This window comes from Betta splendens, chromosome 4 (assembly GCF_900634795.4).
Source record: "Betta splendens chromosome 4, fBetSpl5.4, whole genome shotgun sequence".
NCBI classification, from domain to species: domain Eukaryota; kingdom Metazoa; phylum Chordata; class Actinopteri; order Anabantiformes; family Osphronemidae; genus Betta; species Betta splendens.
Genome location: NC_040884.2, coordinates 16,210,953 through 16,233,332, shown reverse-complemented (window position 1 = coordinate 16,233,332; position 22,380 = coordinate 16,210,953). Strand labels below are relative to the sequence as shown.

The window sequence follows — 22,380 nt, the reverse complement described above, 5'->3', positions numbered from 1 at the left end:
GCCCCCCCACCACCACCCACCTGCCCCCACCACCACCCAGATAAATTGGGCGATCTAATTGAAAACGCCTCGCCATTGTCGCGCGTTTCACATGTTGGGGGGATTAAGCTCATGAATATATGGTCAGTATTTTGTCAACTCCGCTGAAGAGGATAGACGCATGCAGAGCGCTGGATTATGGACCTAATGCATTTCCTCTATTAACACAGCCGCTCCATCTCTGCGCCTCTTTGACAAATGGTTTTATCCTCCCCAGCTGGCCCCCGGGCTCTGAACAGCGGACAACTTGTTACTGAAGTTGGCTCCATATTTATTTTACTGAACTAATTATAACTTAAAAAAATATTCTTCAATTTAAGACAAAAAACACAATTACTTCATAACACCTTTTATTAATAGTTCTATAATATTCTATTTCACAGCGTTTTTTTTTCCTGGTTTAGGCCTATGTCTGTCCTAAAGGAATTTTGAAATAATAAAAGATAACTCATTTTATCAATGTAATTTATTCAAATTAGCATAATTAAACCAGGAAACTTACAATCACTTAAGAAAAAAACTGTCCTTCACTCAGTTCCTCTGGGAAAAGTTTTGACATAAATAATTATCTAAAAACCTAATAATTCATAAACACAGGTGGAATTCTACACAGGGCGACGCTCATAACACACTACACCGAGTGCAAATTATCAAAACACGGTTTTCCTGAAATATACACGACCTTGTTTTGAAAATCATCCTTTTTGTTGTATTTTTTTTTTACCCTTTTTTACACAGTATGTACAGTTGTCTTTCACACAGTCAGGTCTCAAATTCGCCCGCGTGTCCTGGAGTCAGACTCAGCGGAAATGCCACCGCTGTGATAATCAAAGAGCAGATGCGGGGTCAATTTACAGACGTGGCTTTAAACGACGTCAAATTAGGAGATTTGGAAGTGATGGCACAGCTGAGTGTGACTGTCGGACAGGCGGGCAGCAGAGAGGAGTCAGGCTTGTAGAGAAGGCTATGGAAGGTCTATGGACAGTTTTTCCTTTGGTTCAGGGGGGTACCTCCTCCAACTCGCCTTATAGATGCATCAATGCATACAGATTAAGCAGTGTTAGTGTCAAGCACTGGCATTGTCCACATTTGAAGCAGCTCAGGAATCCCTTCTGTCTGGCTTCCCCTGTGGGTCTTCATCTGCCTCTGTGTGTGTGTGTGTGTGTGTGTGTGTGTGTGTGTGTGTGTGTGTGTGTGTGTGTGATTGTGTGTGTGAGTGACAACCTCTTTATTTAACTGTCATCCAAGCTACTAACTGCAAATATAAAAGAATTGTGGCCAAAATATACCTATTTAATAAGTTAAATACTCAAAAAAGAAATGTGCATGTTAATGTATGAATTAGTATTTCTAATCTCATGCAAATAGCAGTTTGTGGTCATAGTAACTTTGCAAATTTGATAAGATCCTGAGATATCTTCTATTTTAAGCTTCTTTGTAAAATAACTATTGAGTAATCTAGTGCAGTACAAAGTGCAGTATTTCACTCTAATGTAGTACATAGAAGTATATAACATCATACTGGAGATTCTCAAACACAGTGTTGCCAAGTTTTTAAATTAGGCAAATCAAATTCATCTTATAAGCCATGTGTCAAAATGATGTAACTGTTGTTTAAATGTGTAATTCATAGTGTGTTAAAACACTGCTACAATAGCTGTAATTACTGACACACACACACAAACACACACTTCTTGTTTAGCTAGTGCTTTTTGAAATTTGGTCGTGCTATTCTGTTGGGGAAACATGAGGTAAGAGGGGATGGTTGAACACGGGGACGTCAGCCTCCAGAGGTATGAATGGGCTTCTGGAGGGAGGTGGTAGGTGGGTGGGTGGGGTGGGGGGTCATGGAATGGGACGTAAGCCCGGGACGGGGAGGCCTAGAGCTGGTGTTGAGTGTTCAGCACACCTCCTTCCCTGCGGCTCCGGCGGGCAGGATGTTAAGCTGGGTGAGCTGGGCCGAGTGTTCCTTGGCCTTGAGGCGCAGCGCGGCGATGCTGGAGGCCCTGCGGTCCGCCGCGGCCGAGGAAGAGGAGGATGAGGAAGTGGACGAAGGGTCGGGGAGGACGGGGCCCGCGTGGGAGGGGTTCTCTACAGGGGGGGCGGGCTGGCGTAGCAGGGCTGCGGCAGTGGAAGCACTGGTCAAGGGACCCATACTGGAGAAGAGCCTGAAGCAAGAAGGACATCCACGTCATTCCTTTTTACAATAAAGGGCAGCGTCGCGTGTCATCCGCCGCATAGCTTCCCTCATATCAGCGATGAGACGTAGAAGGTTAATAGCAGCATATAAAGGAGGACAAAAGCAAACGAGAAGCTAATTATGGCATATGGAGCGTGCAGTGTCACTCCTCCTCACAGCTTGTCTTGCAGGATCACACATTTAGTTAATTTATTAAGACATTTGACAGAATGATTACACACCAGTGGGAATGGTTAACAGTAGAACATATGTATAATCAGCCACTGAGATAAACAGTAATGCGGTGTGACTGCGGATTACTGTAACCGCCAGCCGCTACCGGTGCATGATGTGCTGGGGGTTTAGTTAAAGCTGAGGTGCTGCTGTGCATTTTTCTGTTCCGCGTTTGACTACGAAATTGTAGTAATTTACCGTAAACACAGGGATAAATGTGAAGTCCTACCGGTTCAGAGATTGTAGGGTTCTAATGTAAGTGCAGAACTGGTGTCTGGTCCAAGGGGGCTCCGCGCTCGGGGTGCAGCTTACCTGCCGAACGTGGGCCCTATGAAGGCGGGGTGGCGGAACATGGCGGCGGTGCCCAGGAAGGTGCCCAGGCCCACGGGGGTGGCCAGGGGGGGGGCCGAGCCGTTGTGGGGCGGCGGGGCCAGGCCTGGGAAGGCGGCGGCCGCCGCCGCCGCCGCCGTCCAGGCCGACTCCAGGGCCGGGTGGTGGTGGGGAGGGAAGGGCCCTCCCTCCAGGTAGTGGCTGAGGGGGTGTCCCGCCGCCAGGGGCCCCGGGAACGGCAGGCCCGACGGGTGGGCCTGCACGCCGGCCTTCTCGCGCTTCCGCCACTTGGCCCTGCGGTTCTGGAACCACACCTGAGGACACACGGACGCGGCCAGCGCGTTGTCACTATGTCCGAGGTCAGAAGGTTCGACGTGTTCCCCCGCATTACAGCAGCGTTTCATTGTAATTAACAAGAGCAGACTCTATTGAGTGTTGTGTCAGTGTTCTCTAATAGTTGTCTAGTTCAGGTGGTGGCCAACAGGCGGAAAGTCAGCGGTAATTACATGCACGGTAAACCCTGCCGCTCACAGCCCCCTTAAATCTACTTTCTGTTTAATTAACCCCCCCCCCCCCCTCCTGCCTGTAGACGGGCTTCAGGGTGGGGAGAGATAATTAAGAGCGGTGTTAACAAAAGGTCCAGAAAATTACCGCTGAACTGGCTCCAATAACAATTAATGCGCTTTAAATTAAATTCTTAAGAGACGTAGAACAAGTGACTTCCATCCAACAGAGTATTTAACTTTCCCACGCATCCACTGTTTCCCAGTTTGCCCCGCAGAAGCACGGGGCTCTCACAATGAGCAAAATGTCAACATGGGCAAAGTCATTGAACGAGCTTGAGCGACAGGGACTGAACACACACACACGCGCACACACGCATTATTCCCAGTGGGCTGTTTAGCATTACTCAGCCCCTCGGGAATTTATGAGTTTTTATCACCTCCTGATGGCGCCCGTTAAGTGATTTGTTCACCTACGGCCCCTAAAGAGACATCTGTTGTTTCACCGTCGCCCATAACCTCCCGGAGCTTCCACCGTGTTTGAACTGTCTCTCTGGTTATGAGCCCGGGCTTTCGACATGCAAGCCAAGCTTTCAGAGAAGGACGGATGGAGAGGAGGAGGAGGAGGAGGAGGACGGCGAGAGTGGGTGGCTGGGAGGGGAGCAAACACCTTTAATGGTCCCTCATTCGCTCCCAAGTGCAAAGCATCGGATCAATGCAGGTCTATTGCAATCACATAATGGGAAATCAAATAGCATTATCCCTCCTCTCCCTCTCTCTCTCCCCCGTCTTCGCTCTTATTCCCACACACATCTCTGTACTCTCTCTCTCTCTCTCTCTCTCTCTCACTCTTCTCGGCCTCGCCCCCTATCTGTCCCCTCTGACGGGTATTCAAACACCACCCCATCCCAGGAATATAGACGGTGTTTGCTCCTGCACTAAGTGAGCTTTTTATGAATCGCCAGCGTCGCCTTAATTGCCTCTAAAACGTCTCCCATTCGCGTGTAATAACATTCAATAACAGCAAATACCTTCCCCGCGCAGCGGCTGGGGCCATTTAACACATTTTACTGTAATAAATTACTGCCTCAAATTGGCCCATAATCGTTGATCCTCAATCAGTGACGCATATCACCGGTTATTATCCAGCACCGCGCACACGGGACAATTTTATGGAGGACATAAAACATTAGGGGAGGCTGTTTTCCTCCGATTCGATTTACAAGTCACTGGCTTCCCTTTTCACTGGCGGATAAACGGAAAGACTCTTACTTGCACGCGGGCCTCGGTGAGATCCAGGCGCATCGCGAGCTCCTCTCTGAAAAGAATGAGAAGCAGAGAGAAAGGAAAAAGGGAACGAGGAAAGGAAGAGAGAGAGACAAAGGGAAAAGATTCAAGGTTACAGGACACCGTTTGGAAGCAACGTAGAATTGCTGTTTTGTCCCCTCCTGTTGTTCACTGTCAACAATAGACGACCAAAATAGGCTGGATTTTCCCCCCTCCTCCCTGGCATGAACCGCAGAAAGACGCCGGAGCCATATTCTATTTTCCCTGTCACGAACGGGTAGAAATAGGCCTAGTGATTGTTAGATTTCCCTTAGCCCAGGCCTGTCACTGTAACAACATAATGGTTGGAATAATGACATCTAAACTAGCCTGCCACAAAGCAATTGACGCTCCCTTCAGCTGCGAGATGGGCTTGCGGTGCAAATTAGACCTACAAGTCGCTTTAAAGCAAATCGATTGAAAAAATATGAATAATCCCAAATGTTGAATGATAATAGGAAATCGAAAATGTGTGATCTTGTGCCCTGTAGTGTTAAAAAGGTATTTTATATATATGTATATTACTAGACAAACACGAGTGTCCGCGTTTTGAATTTTATCAATTTGTAATTCAATTTCTACGGCATAAATTACTTAAATTTATTTTTATCAAAAAGTTCCACTATTCGTTAACAATTCTTAAATTCAAAGCCAGTAAAGCACCGCGCTCCACTGAAATACACATGCCCCCAGGCTTTGGTTCAGGCCCTGTCAGACCGAATCAGGATCATGTCCAGCAGGTAACGTGATCCGCGCCGGTTAATTGTTCCTCCTGAGAATAACACCGCTGTCATCTGTATCAACAGGAGCGGATACAGGTAACAAAACGTCCCCAGTGTCAGCACTTAAAGGCCCATTGTGTTCCTCATGCGCGCCACCGCTGTGGGCTTTGGAGCATTTTCTGAGGTGTGATCCAGTTTTAAATGGAATTACTGGGACTGCTTTTAAAAAAAAAATATTTTATGGGCGAGAGCGGTGTTTCTTGAAAAGAAGTGTAATTAACTGCGGAGTTGGTAGAGTTTGGAGTTTGTTCCCGGATTTAGTTTTTAAACACACAGTAATGTGTAAAAATAATATTTTTTAACAGCCAGTTTTTACATCCATTTTTAGGTATTTGTTTAATAATTTTGTTGTATTTTATAACCGATCTTAAATGAGTTTTATAATAATAATATTAATTTAATATTAATAAATAATTATAAAACGCAAAAATGATATACGCATTTCTTTATTAAAAATAATTTAGTTTTCTTTGAAATAATTTCCGCAGTCTTCGTTTTCTCACCTGGTGAAGACGTCGGGGTAGTGTGTCTTCTGGAACGCTCTCTCCAGCTCCTCCAGCTGATAGCTGGTGAACGTAGTCCTGTATCTTCTCTGCTTCCGTTTCAGCATCCCCTCCTCCGAGTCACTTCCCGCCGACAGACACACGCTGTCCTCCCCGTCCCTCACGTCCCCATCCCCGGCGTTCAAGCTCTCCCTCTCCTCGTCTTTCGGGGACAGCGCGGCCGCGTCCCCGCAGCTCTCCTCCTCCTTCGCGGCGTCCTCCTCGAACTTCAAGGGGCCGAGCTCCACGAGCCCCAGGCTGCCGTCGTCCGAGCCCTCGCACGGGCTCTGATCGCCGTCCGCCCGGCTCAACGACGCGTTCTCCCGGTAGGACTTGCTGCGGCTGATGCTCACCTGCGGCGCCTGGCTGATCTTGAGGCTGTCGCCGGTCTGCTCCACGAGGAGCCGCTCTCTGTCCAGCTTCTCCGCGTGCTCGTGGAGGTACTTCCCACCTGGTCCGTACAGCCGGCGGAGCTTCGGGGGCAGGTGCATGTCAGCGCCGAGAGAGAGGGGGTCTTTTGTTGGCCCTGGGGTCAAAAAACACGCGGGAGACGTCAAAATAACAAATAACAAAATGACAGCGAATAAACGAAGCAAATATTTCCACCAAATAACCCTCAATGCTTCGCAGGCCTAAAAATAACTGGTCTCTATGGGAAATATTTAACATGAGCTCAAAGCAGCCTGAAAAAGGTGGACGCGGTGACAGCCTGAAAACCAAAATCTTTTCCCATCGACTTTGAGAATAAACCCGTCTGATTCGCTCCTATATTCGTTCTCCAGGTCGGGCGTCCTCGCTCAGAGTAAACTTACCGTCGGCAGCCTTGTCGAGCTCCGCTCTGCCGGGCAGACCCGTCAAACTTTGCGCTCCTATCAGCCTGACCTTACACGGACTCCGGCGGCCCAGGATACTGTCTATGCAATAGGACGAGAGCAGCGTCGGGGATTTGCTGCTCTTCCTCTCGCCCCTGTCGTGCATTTCTCCCTCAAACTGGCCGCTCATGTTGCCGCTGGGTCTTTAGTTTCTCTTCTAACGCCTGTTGGTCGCCCTCTCTCTCCCTCCCTCTCTCTCTCTCTCTCGCTCTCTCGCTCCGGCTGCGGCGGGTCGTCTTCGTCTCCCGTTCTCCCGTCAGGCCAGTGTTTCTGTTGGGGCCGCGGACTCTCCTCCCTCCTGCTCTCCTCTCGCGTCTCTGTCACGCTCTCATCTAATGACGGACAGCGGTTTGGCTGCCTCGCGCTGCGCTCCGGTCTGCCAGGCGCTTCTCGGCTCGGCGCGCTCGCTCAGCATACGTGGAGGCTGGAACCGCGCGTCTGATTGGCCCGTGCGTGTGTATGTGTGGAGAGAGACGGCGCGGGGCTGCTTTATATATTTTACGATTAAAGTTAATTTGAGGGAAAGTCAACAAAACCCGACATGGAGTTTTGTTGCTCCGTGGAACGAACTGAAAGTATTTTTTTTTTTCGTTTGTCGTTTCGAAAGACAATTTACTTTAAAATGTACATCACATACAATACGTTTAAAAAACACTGTTACAAAAATGGAGCAGTGTTTCAAAGCAACCTTAGCAACAAACAAATAACATATTAGTCAAACAACATATTAGAACAGACGTCGACTTTGTCCAGTGAAAATATAAAAACTGAATTCAATTTAGCCACAGACACAATAATACATTTTAATAGAATTTGTTATAATAGAAAGTTGGTATAGCAATAACATTTTTTATATGAGCGCTTCTACATGAAGTCAAACTCAATGAAATATTATTTCCCAGACCAACAGTACTGTACAGTTAATAACTGTTGAAATAATATTAATTGAGTTGTTTAAATAGTAAACACTTTTAACTTCCCTGAAATATAGGAGCATTGCATCTTTTTTGAATATTATTATTGTTAATAATAATGATAATAAAAAAATAATAATAAAGACACGTTAACATTATTTGCTAACAGACTTTTGTCAGGCTAATACATTTGTGAGCCTGAACACAGTCCTTGTGTTCCAGAAATTCTGGCGCGGAGTTTGCGTTCAACCCCTGCGCCACCTGCAAAAGCCATGTCAACCAGAGTCACACAGATATGGAAATATCAATATTGGAATCAGAATTTTGTTTTACTTGGCATATATTGTTTATATTATGTTTCGACAGAGCAGCAACGTCACTATTATTAATATGAATCTGCATCTGTCTGCGTGTTATCTGTCTGTCTATTATCTATCTGTCTGTCTGTCGTTTTGACTCTGCTCTTTCTCCCCCCTCTCCCCCTCCAATTGCCCGCTCTCTGCTGGAGTTATGGATCGACTTAAAAAGTGAGGGTGTCGCGGCGGTGATGAGACGCAGCGCGGGGAGCCGGGGTAGCACGCAGGGACTCCGCTCTGGAGAGGGAGGGAGACGGGAGAGATGGAGAGATGGATCGAGAATGTAATTTTAAATGAAAGTCTATTTAACCCGCTGTGAATGGCACGACCTCTATCCTGGCTTCAGAGCCCATCACTGTTAAAAGGATCATTTTCAGAATTCAATCCAAAAACTTCAGCGAGCTGCAATTTACTCTCTCCTCCACGCTCGCGCGCTCTCTCTCTCTCTCTCTCCCTGTCTCTCATCTTCCCCACCGTTAAGTATCTGCCCGGCCAGGAGAGGTGCAACGAAAAATAACAATAAAACATATGTCCAGAAAATTGAACAAGGTGTTCTTTTTTATTTTATTTTTAAGCGATAGCTTTATGACCCGTTTGTGATTGGAACTCCTGAGAGCGCCATTGATCCGCGTGAAGTTTAGTTAAGGCACAGGCCGCTCAGGTTTGGAGGGGGTAAACCAGACGAAGTCATTTAAGAGACTCGTAAAATCGCAGTGACACAGACACTTTAAAGTTATCATCAGAAATGGCTTTTAAGTGGAATAAAAACGCTTTTCTGACACGATTAACTCGCGTGCGTGCACATTTCCTATGAGATAAGGCCTCGCGTTATCGGTCTGTGCAAAGATAATATAATGCAGCCATTCTAACACTATTAAAGGCAGATGTCACCGAACGCACGCTGTCAGATTCATCCGCAACTTCGTTTTTTGGTGTCACAAACTTCACCAGCTTGTTTATTTGTGGTGTAATGAGTGTAATAACAATATGAAATGTTATGCCTTTTTCCTGCGCGGTCACAAACAGACGTGCGTAATACAGACGGGTATTTAGAGTCGCTCTGTAATTTGGGGGCCACAATTTGATTCATTTATCCGCACACTGTTATTAACCCTGTGGAAAAAGAGATGTCAGCCGCCATTTCAGCCAGCAGGACATCCGTGCTTTGTTTAAATGCACTAATTACGCGCATACATTAGAGGGGGGCGAAATAGCCTGAGCGCAATTTTCACATTTTCAATTTTCCGTCTGTTTGACGTGCAGGTGAAGAGAGGCCGCCTTCAGCTTCAGCGCCACCTCACCACCGCCTCCTCTGTATTTTCATAACATCCTAACTTGATAATATCCAGGGGAAACACCGGGTTGCATGTTTTCTGCAGCCTACCGCTGCCTTGACGCTGTCACTCATACCCTGAAAATACACTGGACTTTGAGCTCCTTCGGCATTTTTAAAATGTATCATCAAGATCAGTTTAAAATGTGTGTGTTTTTATGAGGATTTTTTATGGGAAGATATTGCAACATTTTACTTATGTGACGTGATCTTTGCTCTTTTTAGGCCACGGAGGTGATAATGACGAAGTCGGTCATCTCGGACCAGCAGGTTGCGCTTTGCCGTGCAGGTCATTCTACTGGCGCCATCTCCTGGACGAAATGCCAAACTGCAGTATCAGGTTGGAGCTACGGCCTAATGTAGAATAAGATCCTCGGCGTCCAGCGCTTACCAAATTTAGGCTCCATGTTTTATATCAGGCTTATGTATGTGGATGCTCTGACCCTGTATAGTCATTTCAACCCCAGTCCACCTGTAGGAGTTGGCTACCGTACATTTAGACAGGCGTGGGTGCGTCTGTTTAGCTCTATTTTCCTCTGTGTTTAACCGATTTCCTTATATTCCACACCTTTTGTTCCAGTGCGACGCGCGTAGACATGGAACGCGCACCAACTGGCCCACGGCCTCGGCGACAAAGACTCATCCTCCATCCTCGCGCTCCGACATAATTGGACACTTGCTCTGCTTGAGAGGCCACGCAGGAAAAAGGAGGGAGCGAGAGGCGCAGAGCGTGTGCGCCGGGGAAGGGAGGGAGGCTTTTAAGACGCGCGTAAGCAAAGTTAATTAGCGGTTATTAACAGCCCGCATAATGAGAGCGAGAGGGAGTCAATTTAATGACTTTGTTAGCGCGAGTTCAGAGCGACAGGCGATGATCGAAACAACAAAAGCGAGCGCGCACGCAGCCATCATCCGTAATTTCCAGCGGTAATGCGGTCTGATCAGAAACAAAGGGTTCTAATTTCGTTCAACTGACTCGATAATTTGTCCTTATGTAAGGAAAATAATTAATGACTTAATGCTTCAACAGAAGTAGCTTTCTTTGGGGGGATTTCGGAGGCCTCGTTTGCTGGAGAAGGTCGTAAGGAAATCAATTTCCAGGCCTATAATTATTTACATCATAATTTTTAATCGTGGACGTGTGTCTCTGCTCCTAGTTAGTGTGCAGGCGACTGAGAGCGTATTAGGATGCGAGAGAAGGAGTCTTCAAATGTTCCTCCTTTAGACGAGCTGCGTATGGCAATAATTGGAACCACGTGTCACAATGCCGTATTAATGCTTTTGTCTTTATAACAAATAGAAATGTATTTAAAAAGACATATATACTAAAATATATACTCGAATTTAGAGTATAGCTTTGGTGATTTTGGTCACAGATGATACTTGATCATACCTTGGTGCTCAGTACAATTGATGGCCCTCAAAGTCTGCGGCTGCTCCCCGAGAAAGTACCAGCTTATTGAGGCTACTGCGTCGCCAAATTATCCGCGGCGTGCGCGTCTTTACGCATGATTTCATCATTCCACAGATGGCTTGAGTCGGACGAAAGATGTGAGCGCTATTATCGATTGGGGGAGCATGAGCCGCCCGTGGGCCGCTCTTGGACTCATGGCAGGTGGATAGGTCACCCGCACGAGAGCGGCAATTTCTCGGCCCCCATTGTCTCCGCTGATTACTGCTTTGATCGCATGGAATCAAGAGCGCGAGGCTCTCCTAAACCTACGGCGGAGTCCAGGAGCTCGTGAGTTGAAGAGGCCATCATCATCACCATCATCATCATCGCAGCCATCATCCTCGTCGTCGTCGTCGTCGTCATCATCATCTTCCAGATCATCACCATAACCATCACCACCATCATCACTAGTTGACCATACAAACCTGGGGCGCTGTGTGTTTTCACAGCCGCGTTGCCCTTTTATTGATTGCGTGCCTTAATTTTAATTCGATTGCGCGAGTGTCAAAAATTCCGCAAGAATCATCCTAGTAATGAGATAATCAAAGTAATATATGCAAATCAGTTATGTTGCCAGCTTATCAAAACCGGAGTGCCCCCCCTTGAGTCTGAAGAAGTCCATTTATTCAGTTAGTGGCAATACCTTGCGCAAATGGCGCTATGCAAATGACAGTTGATTAGACTAAATTAAGAACCTCGTTTCTCCCTGACCTTGTCTGAGTTTTATGTAAATTCTTTTTTCTTGCTTTAATGTGATAAAAATGCATTTTACACCTTGGCCTTTATAAATCTGAACAATGTTTTCCATGAGACAAACAATGGTCAGCCTCAAATAACTCGCTGTGTCAATATCTAGGACGGCTCTCCGCCCGTCTCCTCTGTCTCTCCCACACCTTAGTGCATCTTGACCCCGGTGCGGCTCCCACAGGGACAGAAAGTAGGCTGTTATGACTTCCGTGCTGTGGAGGAGTGCGCCTCGACGGCGGACTAGGTGAGTGTGTGTCTCCGAGTGTGTCTCCGCGCGCGTGTGTTTACGCGATTATGTGTACTCGTGTGTGTACCATAACATATTGTCTTAGGGGACCGAGAGAGTGCAGCTGAGACTTCCTCTCCGTGGGGTGTGTGGGGCCCGTAGATGGGAAAGGAATAAATCCAATATAGATTGCAGGGCTGCGCTGCCTCCCGCTGGGGACCCTCAGACTTGCAGGCCAGGATCGAAGTGCTTTTCTCCCCCTAAATTGGCCTGAGAGGCTGCAGGAACAGCTAAGGTACACCCCCAGCGCTGGGACTGCCTGCGACCTAATGATGGTGCTGGGGACGGACGTGCACGGCCGCGAAGACACACACGCGCAAACACACACCAAAGCTGGCGCACAATCAAATCCTCAGTGATATGCGCTCTTGCTCTAGTCAAAGCCAGATTTAAACACACCTTCCTCGTTCTTGAACACACTCATTCCTTGTCCAAAGACCATTCACCTCGAGTTTCCCTCTTCACGTCTGAGACCACCCCTCAAAACTACCTATCTAAAGTACAGATTTAGAAGAGGCATCCTCACTCCCTGTCCACACACTTCAGTGGGAGGGGGGGGGGTGTAACCGGCAACACGCTAAGTGTCTGGACTGATACACACTCCTGCACTTTGGTCCCCCTGCAAGGAAAACACCAGCAGAACCCCAGCGCCATTAGGCCTCACACCGAACCTCCAGCCACTGTCATTTTGCTTCAGTCCAGGGAGCTAATTCTATTTGTGATGAGGTTGCTGGGTTGAATCCAGGGGCAGCGTGTCAGAATATCCCCAGCCTCAGACCCTGTTTGCTTCACTACCTGCTGACAGAGCGTTTTACCTTTTATGTTATGTATGTCTAACGTGTCAACACACACACACACACACACACACACACACACACACACACACACACACACACACACACACAGAGGTGACAGAGGTCAACACAAAGTCAACATTGGTTACACATGTACATTATTACAATGCAAAGTCATTTTTTAACCATTTAACCATTTTACTGTGGTTTTAGAAGGATTGCATGGTTGCAGTTACCTGGAATTTGGCACTTTCTACTATCATGCCTGATCTGTAAACTGCCGTCCTCAGGTCTCCAAGATATTCTAGGTAGATTAAATCTGGGCTTATAGTTGGGCCACTTTGGGACAGTCGGGGCGTTGTCTTTGCTCTCTGAGTCACGGTCTAGAGCCTTTTAGCCTCATTTTGACACACAAAACAGATCTGTGATGGAGGAGCAACCTATCCAGGCTGTGTCCCACCTCTGTGGGTGATGGGTCGACTCTAGTGCCCCCACGACCCTTACGAGGGCAGCCGCTCAGGTAAAATGGATGAATGAATGCTTACATGCAACAAAATGAGCCACCAGGACGATGATTTGATACATTCATGTCTTTGAACTTCTAAGAAACGAATCAGCGGATGTCTCTGCCGTTCACAGCCAAATATGGGTCTGATGCTACAGTAGCTGTCTCTGCTACTCATCCACTGGACTCGGATCTCATTCTTCTTTCAGTTCTGTGCTCCACAGTCTCATAGCTCTTCTCTCCTTGTTCCTTCTTCTGTTCTATTGTCCACATTCTCCACTTTATGTCCATCACGCCTCTCCTGCCTCTTGAAGCTGATAAACCTTCCATCTCGCCGCCTTCAGTCCTCCACTTTGGCTCTGCCGTGACGCGTTACTGTATGTTTTCCTTCCTCAGTCTCGTGGTCGGAGGCTATTCCCTTGTCTTGCTGTTGTGTACCAAAAAAAAAACCCAATTCATTTGGAATTTGCCGTTCGTGTGTGCAGTGCATGCTGCGCCACGATGCAGCAAATGTGCATAAAAACAAAGAAAATCCATAGGCCCGCTAAATATGTAGAACATAAACACAGGCCACAAGCAGATACGCAAAAAATCCTTTTGACATCAATAATTGGTAAATCCTCTGATTAACTTGTAAGAATTGTCCTTAGAGTGCTTAAGTAATTGTGTTTGTGTGTGTCCTTTTTTATTGCATGCGCCCCCCTCTCTTTAAAGCACATCTTTATAACCAAGCAATTCCAAAGCAATTTTCTCTGTGGGAGGAGAGTGTAATTTTCTATTCTGTGACACTGTGATGTGTAAGGAACTGGGAGCCAGCGCTAAAAGGCGTCTGCAGTGTGTGTCTTGGTGTGGGTGTGAGCTGCTTTAATGGCCAACGCGGGGCGGGTGGCGGCGGTGGTGAGCTGGTGCATGTCAGCAAGGCCATCATTTAATGACTCCCAAATAGTGCCCTCCTCGTTAGAGCTATCGTCCTGGAAACGCGAGGATGTGAACCAGGAGAGTGCCACACGCCGCAACAGTCTTTTATCTTCATATTAAACCATTTGCATAACATTAGCGCAATAGATAGGATTCAGGAGATACTCAACCTACTCAGGGAGACGGGGAGAGAGTGGGCACAGGAGACACAGAGAGGGTATACTACATGTCCTTGCAAATCTAATCAGCGTTAAATGGAGCTGTCAGGCGCGTGTGTGTGTGTGTGTGTGTGTGTGTGCGCGCGCCGCGCTGGATGGCTCATGTCAGGAGTCATTTAACATTAAGTTGCAACAGGGCTGTAATTACAAAATACAAGAATCTGAGCCATTTCTGCTCAGAGGCGACATTTAAATGCAGCTGTTACCTCTCAGCGATACACACGGTCTGTCCAGACGGCTCCAATGTCCTTCACAAAGTTAAGTTTTAATATTTGTCCTTTATTTATTTATTTTTTTACTAAAGTCATCGAGCAAATGGCACGTAGCCGTACACAATACATAGAAGTAGCAAATCAGAAAAAACGCATCACTACCATCTGTTAAATTGCTGATGAGGTTTGAAACGATGATCGCGTTTCTGTTTGTGCGCTTTCAGAAAACGAACAAAGGCCTCGGTTCCGTGTTTTGTGTAGATTCTGCGCTTATTTATACAAAACGTCGCATTTGCTTCGCTTTGCATCTAAAATAAAACACCGGAGAGAATAGACCAGAACAAGAATCTCATTACTGTAGTGAAACAAGAGCAGGGAAGTGTGTAAGCACACACTAATTAGTTGTTGCTACTTGCTACTGCCTGATTAATTTAATCAAAGATACACTTGATCTATATATAACTATTGTAATAAATGCACTGTCTGGCAAATTGGCAGATACAGTGGGCTGTACAGGCATCATGGTGGTTGTGATTCTGGCTGGTGTCAGGCCTGTGTGACCTTAGAAACGCTGTCTTCTCTTGTCTTTGTTGAATTAGTTCAGGTGTTTTAAGACAATTCAAATGTTCAAATCAACCAAATTTAACAAGGATTTATATTAATGGTCAAGGCCTGTAGATACAACGGTAGATGTGGGTGCAAAGGTCAAACTGTAAAAATGCATGAGCCAATCACGTCACAGAATTGGTTTGTGTCTATCTGTTTGTGCGTGAAAAGGAGATTGCCTGTTTATGCATATGGGGATGGACTGCGCCAGGTGAGCGCACCGTTTACCATCAAACCATTGAGTTCAGCAGGCATCTAATAACAAAGCGTTTATGGCCCACTTACTCATGCATAGATATAACTGTCAGTAGGCAACAACCGTCCCCTTCTCCGGTCTCCAGCATTCCCCGCTTCCTGTAAAACACACTGGCGCCATCCGGATTGGACCCAAATACTCTAGAATTCTATCATCGAGATGGGGGATGAAATTAAAATCGCTCATTTTCCGTCTCCGTACAAGGAGCAGATCAATTTCCGGAGACGGGGACGTGATATTTTCCTGCCATTGGGCTTTCTCGTCTGCGGCGCAGCACCCTGACTGCCTGCCAGCGGGGGGCCCGGGCCTGGCTGCACGCCTCACCGGAGAACGGTTACTTCTGCCGCGGCGAGTTTATTTGCGCCTCGCTATGAGAATTGCCATCATTTACCCTTCCCCAACACCACCCCAAACGAAAAGAAATAGACAACAGGGGAAGCGAGGCAAGGATGCGAGAGGCGAAATTGATTCTTTTTGATACACGGGAGACGTCGGGTCCCCCTCGTTTGACCTCGATTTCAAAAAATGAACTCAATAGTTTTTGCGTAATGTATAGGCCTCGTTTTAGAGGCCTCCTCTGCTCATGTCAAGGATGATCTGCTCGCTGCGCCACGCGCAGGTTCATCCGCTGTATTATGCTGGTTTAAGAGGAGCCCATTAATTATGCCGCTGGCACGATAACGCACTTTACATAAACCAGTAGCTCAGCGTGTGTTAAGCGTGACAAAACGAAGGACAGCTTGATGAGCCGACGGGGCTTTAAATGCGGAGACGCCGCGGTCCTGGCTCTGAACAATAAACTTGCGCGCGTTTGAAGGTGCGGGAGGTTCCATTTAATCGATTATCTGGCCAGATGTTTGCTTTGCAGGACGCGAGGATGCGCACGGCAGCACTGTTTGCACAAGCAGTCCGATAAGGTCACATTCTGAACAGGACTAATGTTACTGTGCGGGTAATATGTGCATATAAGCTTTATGTTACTAGTATCAATATTAATGCAGGTATAAGAGAGATCGCCGCTATCTGAGCGTCTTCCTGTTTTTGTTGCCTGTGCGCTCTAAACGTGTTTGTCCTGGCACTGGCGCTGATCCTTGTTTGCGCACATTTCCACCACGCACCCCGTCCTTTCCCTCCTCTGCCCAAGACCTCGCTGTTGCGTCACAGACCCCGTTTGGGCCTACGGTAATTAAAACCACATTGAGAAAGAATACAAATCCAACCCCTTTTGCGCTCAGTCCACGGCGGCGCGCACGAGCCCCGCAGAGGGTTTTAGGTCCAAGGGAGCAGGCAAGCGTAGCTGCAAGTTAATTTACAACCCCCTAAACCGCTCCGAGCGTATTAATAAAGCACAATGGCTGGACTGAAGGTAAGACAGCGCTTGTGTTCTGTTTTATTGTTGGAAAACTTTATTCATAATTGACGCTTAGTCCGAAAAAGTTTCAGAGAAGTCTTGGCGACAAGCGATGCAAATACGTGCTGGACTACAGTCTTTTTCAAACACAAGCTACTTGGATTGTGATATCGTGATGTATATTCTGTACTAGAATCATCCGAAGCCAAACTGCCATAATTAACTGCAGTAAGACTGAATGAAGGGCGGCGTTGCCTCCAACCAATCAGAGTGCTGCATTCAGCAGCTGCCCAGATGTGGTGTGTCCTGAACAAAAGTAATTCAGTGGGAATTCCTTCACTATAATAATAATTCGCCTTATCACGCTGATGTTCAAACTGTAATTTCCATCCTGATTCCATGACCTAATGGTTTTCGATTGATCCGTTATATCTATAATGTATCGAAAGGCTACAAAACGTGCGAACTTAAGCTTAAGCAAAGGTCTTGCCTGACTGTAAAAGTGACGCATGATCTATTGGGTGTCAACGTTGTACTGGCGTCCCTAACTGGGAAAAAACTGGTTCGAGCCGAACAAAGTCCTGCTTTACATAACACGGCTTCGTGACGGATTCACTGCAGCCCCCGAAACGTTTTTACGGATGAACTTCGTGAACACATTGCTGCGCGTGTGGACTTTCTGCAGACTAACAGTGACTCAGCATCATTTCACTTCCCGAAGTTCAATGTTCGGGAGGATCTGATGAGGAGAGTGAAGTATGGAACAAACAGTGGATTGTGTCAGTATAATTGTTTTTGTAACGTAATATATTATAACTGCAAGGGGGCAAATTTGATACAACCGCAGTGTGTTTTATTACAGATCTAATGAGAATCAATATGACGGTTAACAAAAAAAGAAAAACCTTAATGATAAGTCCCTGAATTCTAATTATACCCAGCATGAACATATTTATGCTGCATTACAACAAAGCTGAACCCTTACTCTGTTTTAGTACCTGACTGGCTTTGGAAACGAGTTCTCCTCTGAAGACCCTCGCTGCCCAGGATCCTTGCCTGAAGGACAGGTAGCGCATTATTTTATTGGCCGTTCATAAATTACATGCACATTGCATTTCTCCTTAACGACCCTAAAGTGACTGCAAAAGAAACCACGACCCAACGTGTCCACGTCTACTCTCTGTTTGCGTAGAGCAGTCCTCAGGTCTGTCCCTACGGCCTCTATGCAGAGCAGCTCTCTGGGTCGGCCTTCACCTGCCCGCGCCCAGCCAATAAGCGCAGGTATCACTCTCTGCCCCGCGCTTAAATCACACCATGCAAATCACTGGGAAACTTCACACTGGCCCTCCTCCCCTTTTCAGCTGGTTGTATCGCATCCTGCCCTCTGTCAAACACAAGCCCTTCACCTCCCTGCCATGTGGGAATCTGACCGACAACTGGGACGCGGTGGAGCCTGATCCCAACCAGGTCCAGGCTCAGTATTTAAATGGAGCTAATATGTAGATTTAAGTTCATTAACTTAAGTTTCACAGAGATTTCTATTGAACAATAATTTAATTAGACAAGAATGAGAACATTGTCAGACCGACATAACACAGAACTGGCTACATTGTATCACACATTGTTGCCCCTTTTGATTCTCTTACAGCTGCGATGGCTGCCGTTCACTATTCCCAAATCTACAGAGAAGAAAGTGGACTTTGTGGCTGTAAGTTGAGTCCAGTTTTTTAATATATAATATCATCATTTCCATTAAAGGTTGACTGGGAGTGTCTTTCTGTCCGTGTTGCAGGGTCTACAAACCGTCTGCGGTGCTGGAGATGCCAAATCTCGCAACGGCATCGGCGTCCACGTCTACACCTGCAACAGCTCCATGGTCGACAGGTGAGCGTGTCGCCGTTTGGAAATGCTTCCCCTGATTGATGTACTTTCATACATCAACCATCAGCACATCTCATCTTGTTCCAGGTGCTTCAACAACTCTGATGGAGACTTTCTGATTGGTGAGAAGAGATGCTGATGTTGTCATCCATCACACGGTCAATAACAGCTCCGTCCTTCATTTCTCAGTCATTTCTCTCCTGCTTTTCGTTCCCCCTGTTGTTGTTGCCTTTGTTTGTCTATCCAGTCCCGCAGCAGGGTGAGATCCTGATCACCACGGAGTTCGGGAAGATGATGGTCGAGCCGAATGAGATCTGCGTCGTCCAGGTGAGCTCAGCCTATATAGTAGTCTCCCATTACAGTTGCTCACAGAACCTTCTTACTCAGAAAAAGTCACTTTGCAGTTTGGACACAGTTGCTGAATCTGAACGCATTCATCCATTACGTCTCCTCATCACTGGCGTATCCCACGTCTGATGCAGAACAGCACTAAATGTTCTCTCACCACCACGTTTCCTGTTTATTTTCCAGCAAGGCATGCGCTTCAGTGTTGATGTGTTTGGGGAAACCAGAGGTTACGTACTGGAGGTGTACGGGGCCCATTTTGAACTTCCTGACCTGGGGCCTATAGGTGTGTGTCTGTATAAGGCCTTTATTCTTTCCTGAAATTTTGACGGGAAGATTTTAGGCACTTTCTGTGACTATTGGATATTTACAGATTTATTTGTTTGTAATATTGTGTGCGTGTGTGTTTGACAGGAGCCAATGGTCTGGCCAACCCCAGAGACTTCCTGTGTCCAGTTGCTTGGTATGAAGATCGCACAGTGGCCACAGGTTACACCATCATCAACAAATACCAGGGAAAACTCTTCGCCTGCCAACAGGTGTGTGTGTGTGTGTGACCTTTCACGTTGTGTGTTCCGGCTGCTCACAGACACTGTATGACGGGAACACACACACACACGCACACACTTGGCCTATTACCCTATTTAGTTTTGCATTTGCCTCAGTGGACACCGTTGAACCGCAACAATGACTAACAGGAAACGGTCCAAGTCAAGCGTGTGATCCATTAGCTGCTCCTGCCGATTGAATTGCCATCCCTGATGATTTAATATTGAAGCGGTAGCTGTTCCATTCAGCAGGCTTTTCCGCCTCGACTCCCTTATGAGTCTTAATCATTTCTAATTACTTAAGGCATTCTGGAGTTACAGACAGTCTACCTGTGAAGCTCTGCTTTGTAGGAAAAACCTTTCACAAGTTAAGCATTAATTTCACCATATTTCACTCAGGGAATGATCCTCCCCCTCCCAGAATGTCCTGTTGGGTGCATAATTGGATCGACACATAATGTCTGACAGGAGTTTTTTCTTTTTTATTGAGACAGAGAAGAGGTGGGAGGAGAGGTTTGCCAGCGGTGGGTGTTGGGGGAGGTTGTAACCGTGGAAACCATGTCAAACCACACTGTTATTATTCATCATAGGAAGTACACAAGGGCGAGATACCGTCTTTTTTGTAACAAAACAAACACTTATCATCGCTCTTGCTGCCTGTGCTTAAGAATCCACCTCCTGTTCGGTGCTGACGGTTAGAGGTGGAGGCCACAGGCTGCACCTGACACACTGTCTTTCCTAGATTTTTCTCGCTCCCAAGCCCGAATAGGGAGGGAAAATTAAAGTGGGGGACGTGGGCCTCGTCTCCAGGAAGATGCTGCTGCTCTCGGCTGGTCCCGCTGTTTTGTTCCCCTGCAGAGCACTGAAATTGCTCAAATTAACTTATTATTTGCTTGACTGGGCCAATATGTTTGTGTTTTGTGTGCAACTACTTGCTCTCCTCCATTTTGCCTTCATTTTGTCAAATGTACTGGAGTTGCCAAAAATGAATATCCAAAAAAAAAATTACTTGCACTGGGTCATCCAAAATCTCCAATAGTGTCTGCTGTAAGCTACTATAATGTGATATTTGGTGTTTAATATTCAAGCTAATTCACCCTTTCCACACATCCATGTATGCATATGTGTGTGCTACCTGTGCACGCGTGTGTGGAGCGGGGAGGTCACCCAGGAGGCTGCTGGAGCTGTAATGAACTATATTGATTTTAGAGCTGCTGTTGAATGTCTTTTTCGCAGTGACATTACCAGAACAGAGAAACTATATAAAATTGCTGTGGTTTTAACAATCAAGATAAAGAAATATCTCTACACCCACTGTTACTGCCGCTCCCTCCCCCCAATAACTGCACTACTGAGAGCGTCAAAATGCTCAAAGTTTGGGAAAGTTTGATTTTGAAGCCAATTATCCCATAATACCTGGAGCCTCATATTACAAAGAACAGGGGAATGAAAGAAAAGAAAGAATGAAAAGAAGCACACCCTCTTTCACAATCAACCCTTTTCATTATGGCCATTTTTTTCTCTATGTCAAGAAGTACTCTATCTGGGAATTTAAGATTACAAAGACATTATTCATTGTTCGTTTTTCCCTGTAAAAAGCTCAATTTAAAGTCCTTTGTGTTTGTTGCTTGGGTAGACTCGTCTTATTTGTTTTGTTCTCTGCTTGTAGGATTTCTCGCCATTCAATGTGGTTGCCTGGCACGGGAATTACACGCCTTACAAATACAACCTGAAGAACTTCATGGTTATCAACTGTGTGGCCTTCGATCATGCTGTGAGTCTTGTTGCAGACACACATTTTAAAATGTGTAGTGCATATTTTAGATTTACACTCCACTAACTGTGCCGTATTGTTATTTTTATTCTTTATAATCTTTCTATAGGACCCGTCCATCTTTACTGTGCTTACGGCCAAATCCACACGACCAGGTGTGGCCATTGCTGATTTTGTCATCTTCCCCCCGCGCTGGGGAGTGGCTGATCACACCTTCCGTCCTCCATATTACCACCGTAAGATCACAGTAGCACACAGGCCTAACTTTAACTCTCTAAAGGTTATTTGCTGTTTTCAGGCGAGCAGAAGATGACTATAAAGAAGCAGTGGGGTTCAGTTTAGTTTTAGAATGAAATAAGTCCAAGAGAAGCGAAGATGTTCATTTAACCAGAACGTAGGTGACAACAGTCCGCCTGCTATATGGGCTAAGACCCCACCACAGCAGCTTTTGTCTGTTTTCACCACAGATCCATAAACCCATCTACTGGAAGTCAGCGTTGCCACTCAGTAGTGTTACAGCTCCTCCTGTTTGTAACTGTAGGTAACTGCATGAGTGAATTCATGGGTCTAATCCAAGGCCACTACGAAGCCAAAGAAGAGGGTTTCCAGCCCGGAGGGGCCAGTCTCCACAGCATCATGACCCCACACGGCCCAGACGCCGACTGCTTCGAAAAGAACAGCACCGCTGAGCTCAAACCTGAGAGAGTGGCAGAAGGAACCATGGTACAAAAAAAAAAGTTTGAATGTCAACTACAGAAGCCATTATGAGTTTGACATTACAGAAACTAACAGGTCAGCACCATCAGTGATGTCTCTGTTTTTCTTTTATTCAGGCGTTCATGTTCGAGTCATCCTTCAGTATGGCTGTGACCAAATGGGGTCTACAAACATGTCAGAGGCTTGACAAGCGCTACTACCAGTGCTGGGAACCTCTCCGCAGCCACTTTAACCCCAACTGGAAACCAAGCAAAAAGTAGAAAAAAACCCAAGCAGAATAAATGAATTTAAAATCTTATTTAGACATTATTAGATGCAACTGCCAGATAATTCAGAATAAAGAAAAAACAGGGTCTCTCATG

General features: G+C 46.4%; 2 protein-coding genes across 2 annotated transcripts; one reads left to right on the top strand and one right to left on the bottom strand.

Moving 5' to 3' along the window:
* Positions 1-372: 372 nt before the first annotated feature.
* On the bottom strand, positions 373-7,265 carry arxa (aristaless related homeobox a). Its single transcript, XM_029148963.3, has 5 exons — positions 6,748-7,265; positions 5,897-6,461; positions 4,558-4,603; positions 2,765-3,096; positions 373-2,207 (listed from the first exon to the last, which is right to left on the bottom strand). The coding sequence occupies exons 1-5, from the start codon at positions 6,935-6,937 to the stop codon at positions 1,940-1,942; spliced, it is 1,401 nt and encodes a 466-aa protein (XP_029004796.1). The 5' UTR covers positions 6,938-7,265; the 3' UTR covers positions 373-1,939.
* A 9,347-nt stretch (positions 7,266-16,612) lies between these two features.
* hgd (homogentisate 1,2-dioxygenase) lies at positions 16,613-22,371 on the top strand. Its single transcript, XM_029148355.3, has 14 exons — positions 16,613-16,768; positions 17,749-17,820; positions 17,946-18,034; positions 18,115-18,220; positions 18,402-18,461; positions 18,546-18,637; positions 18,722-18,756; positions 18,882-18,961; positions 19,166-19,265; positions 19,394-19,518; positions 21,197-21,301; positions 21,411-21,537; positions 21,843-22,024; positions 22,135-22,371. The coding sequence occupies exons 1-14, from the start codon at positions 16,754-16,756 to the stop codon at positions 22,276-22,278; spliced, it is 1,332 nt and encodes a 443-aa protein (XP_029004188.1). The 5' UTR covers positions 16,613-16,753; the 3' UTR covers positions 22,279-22,371.
* The last annotated feature ends 9 nt before the right edge of the window (positions 22,372-22,380 follow it).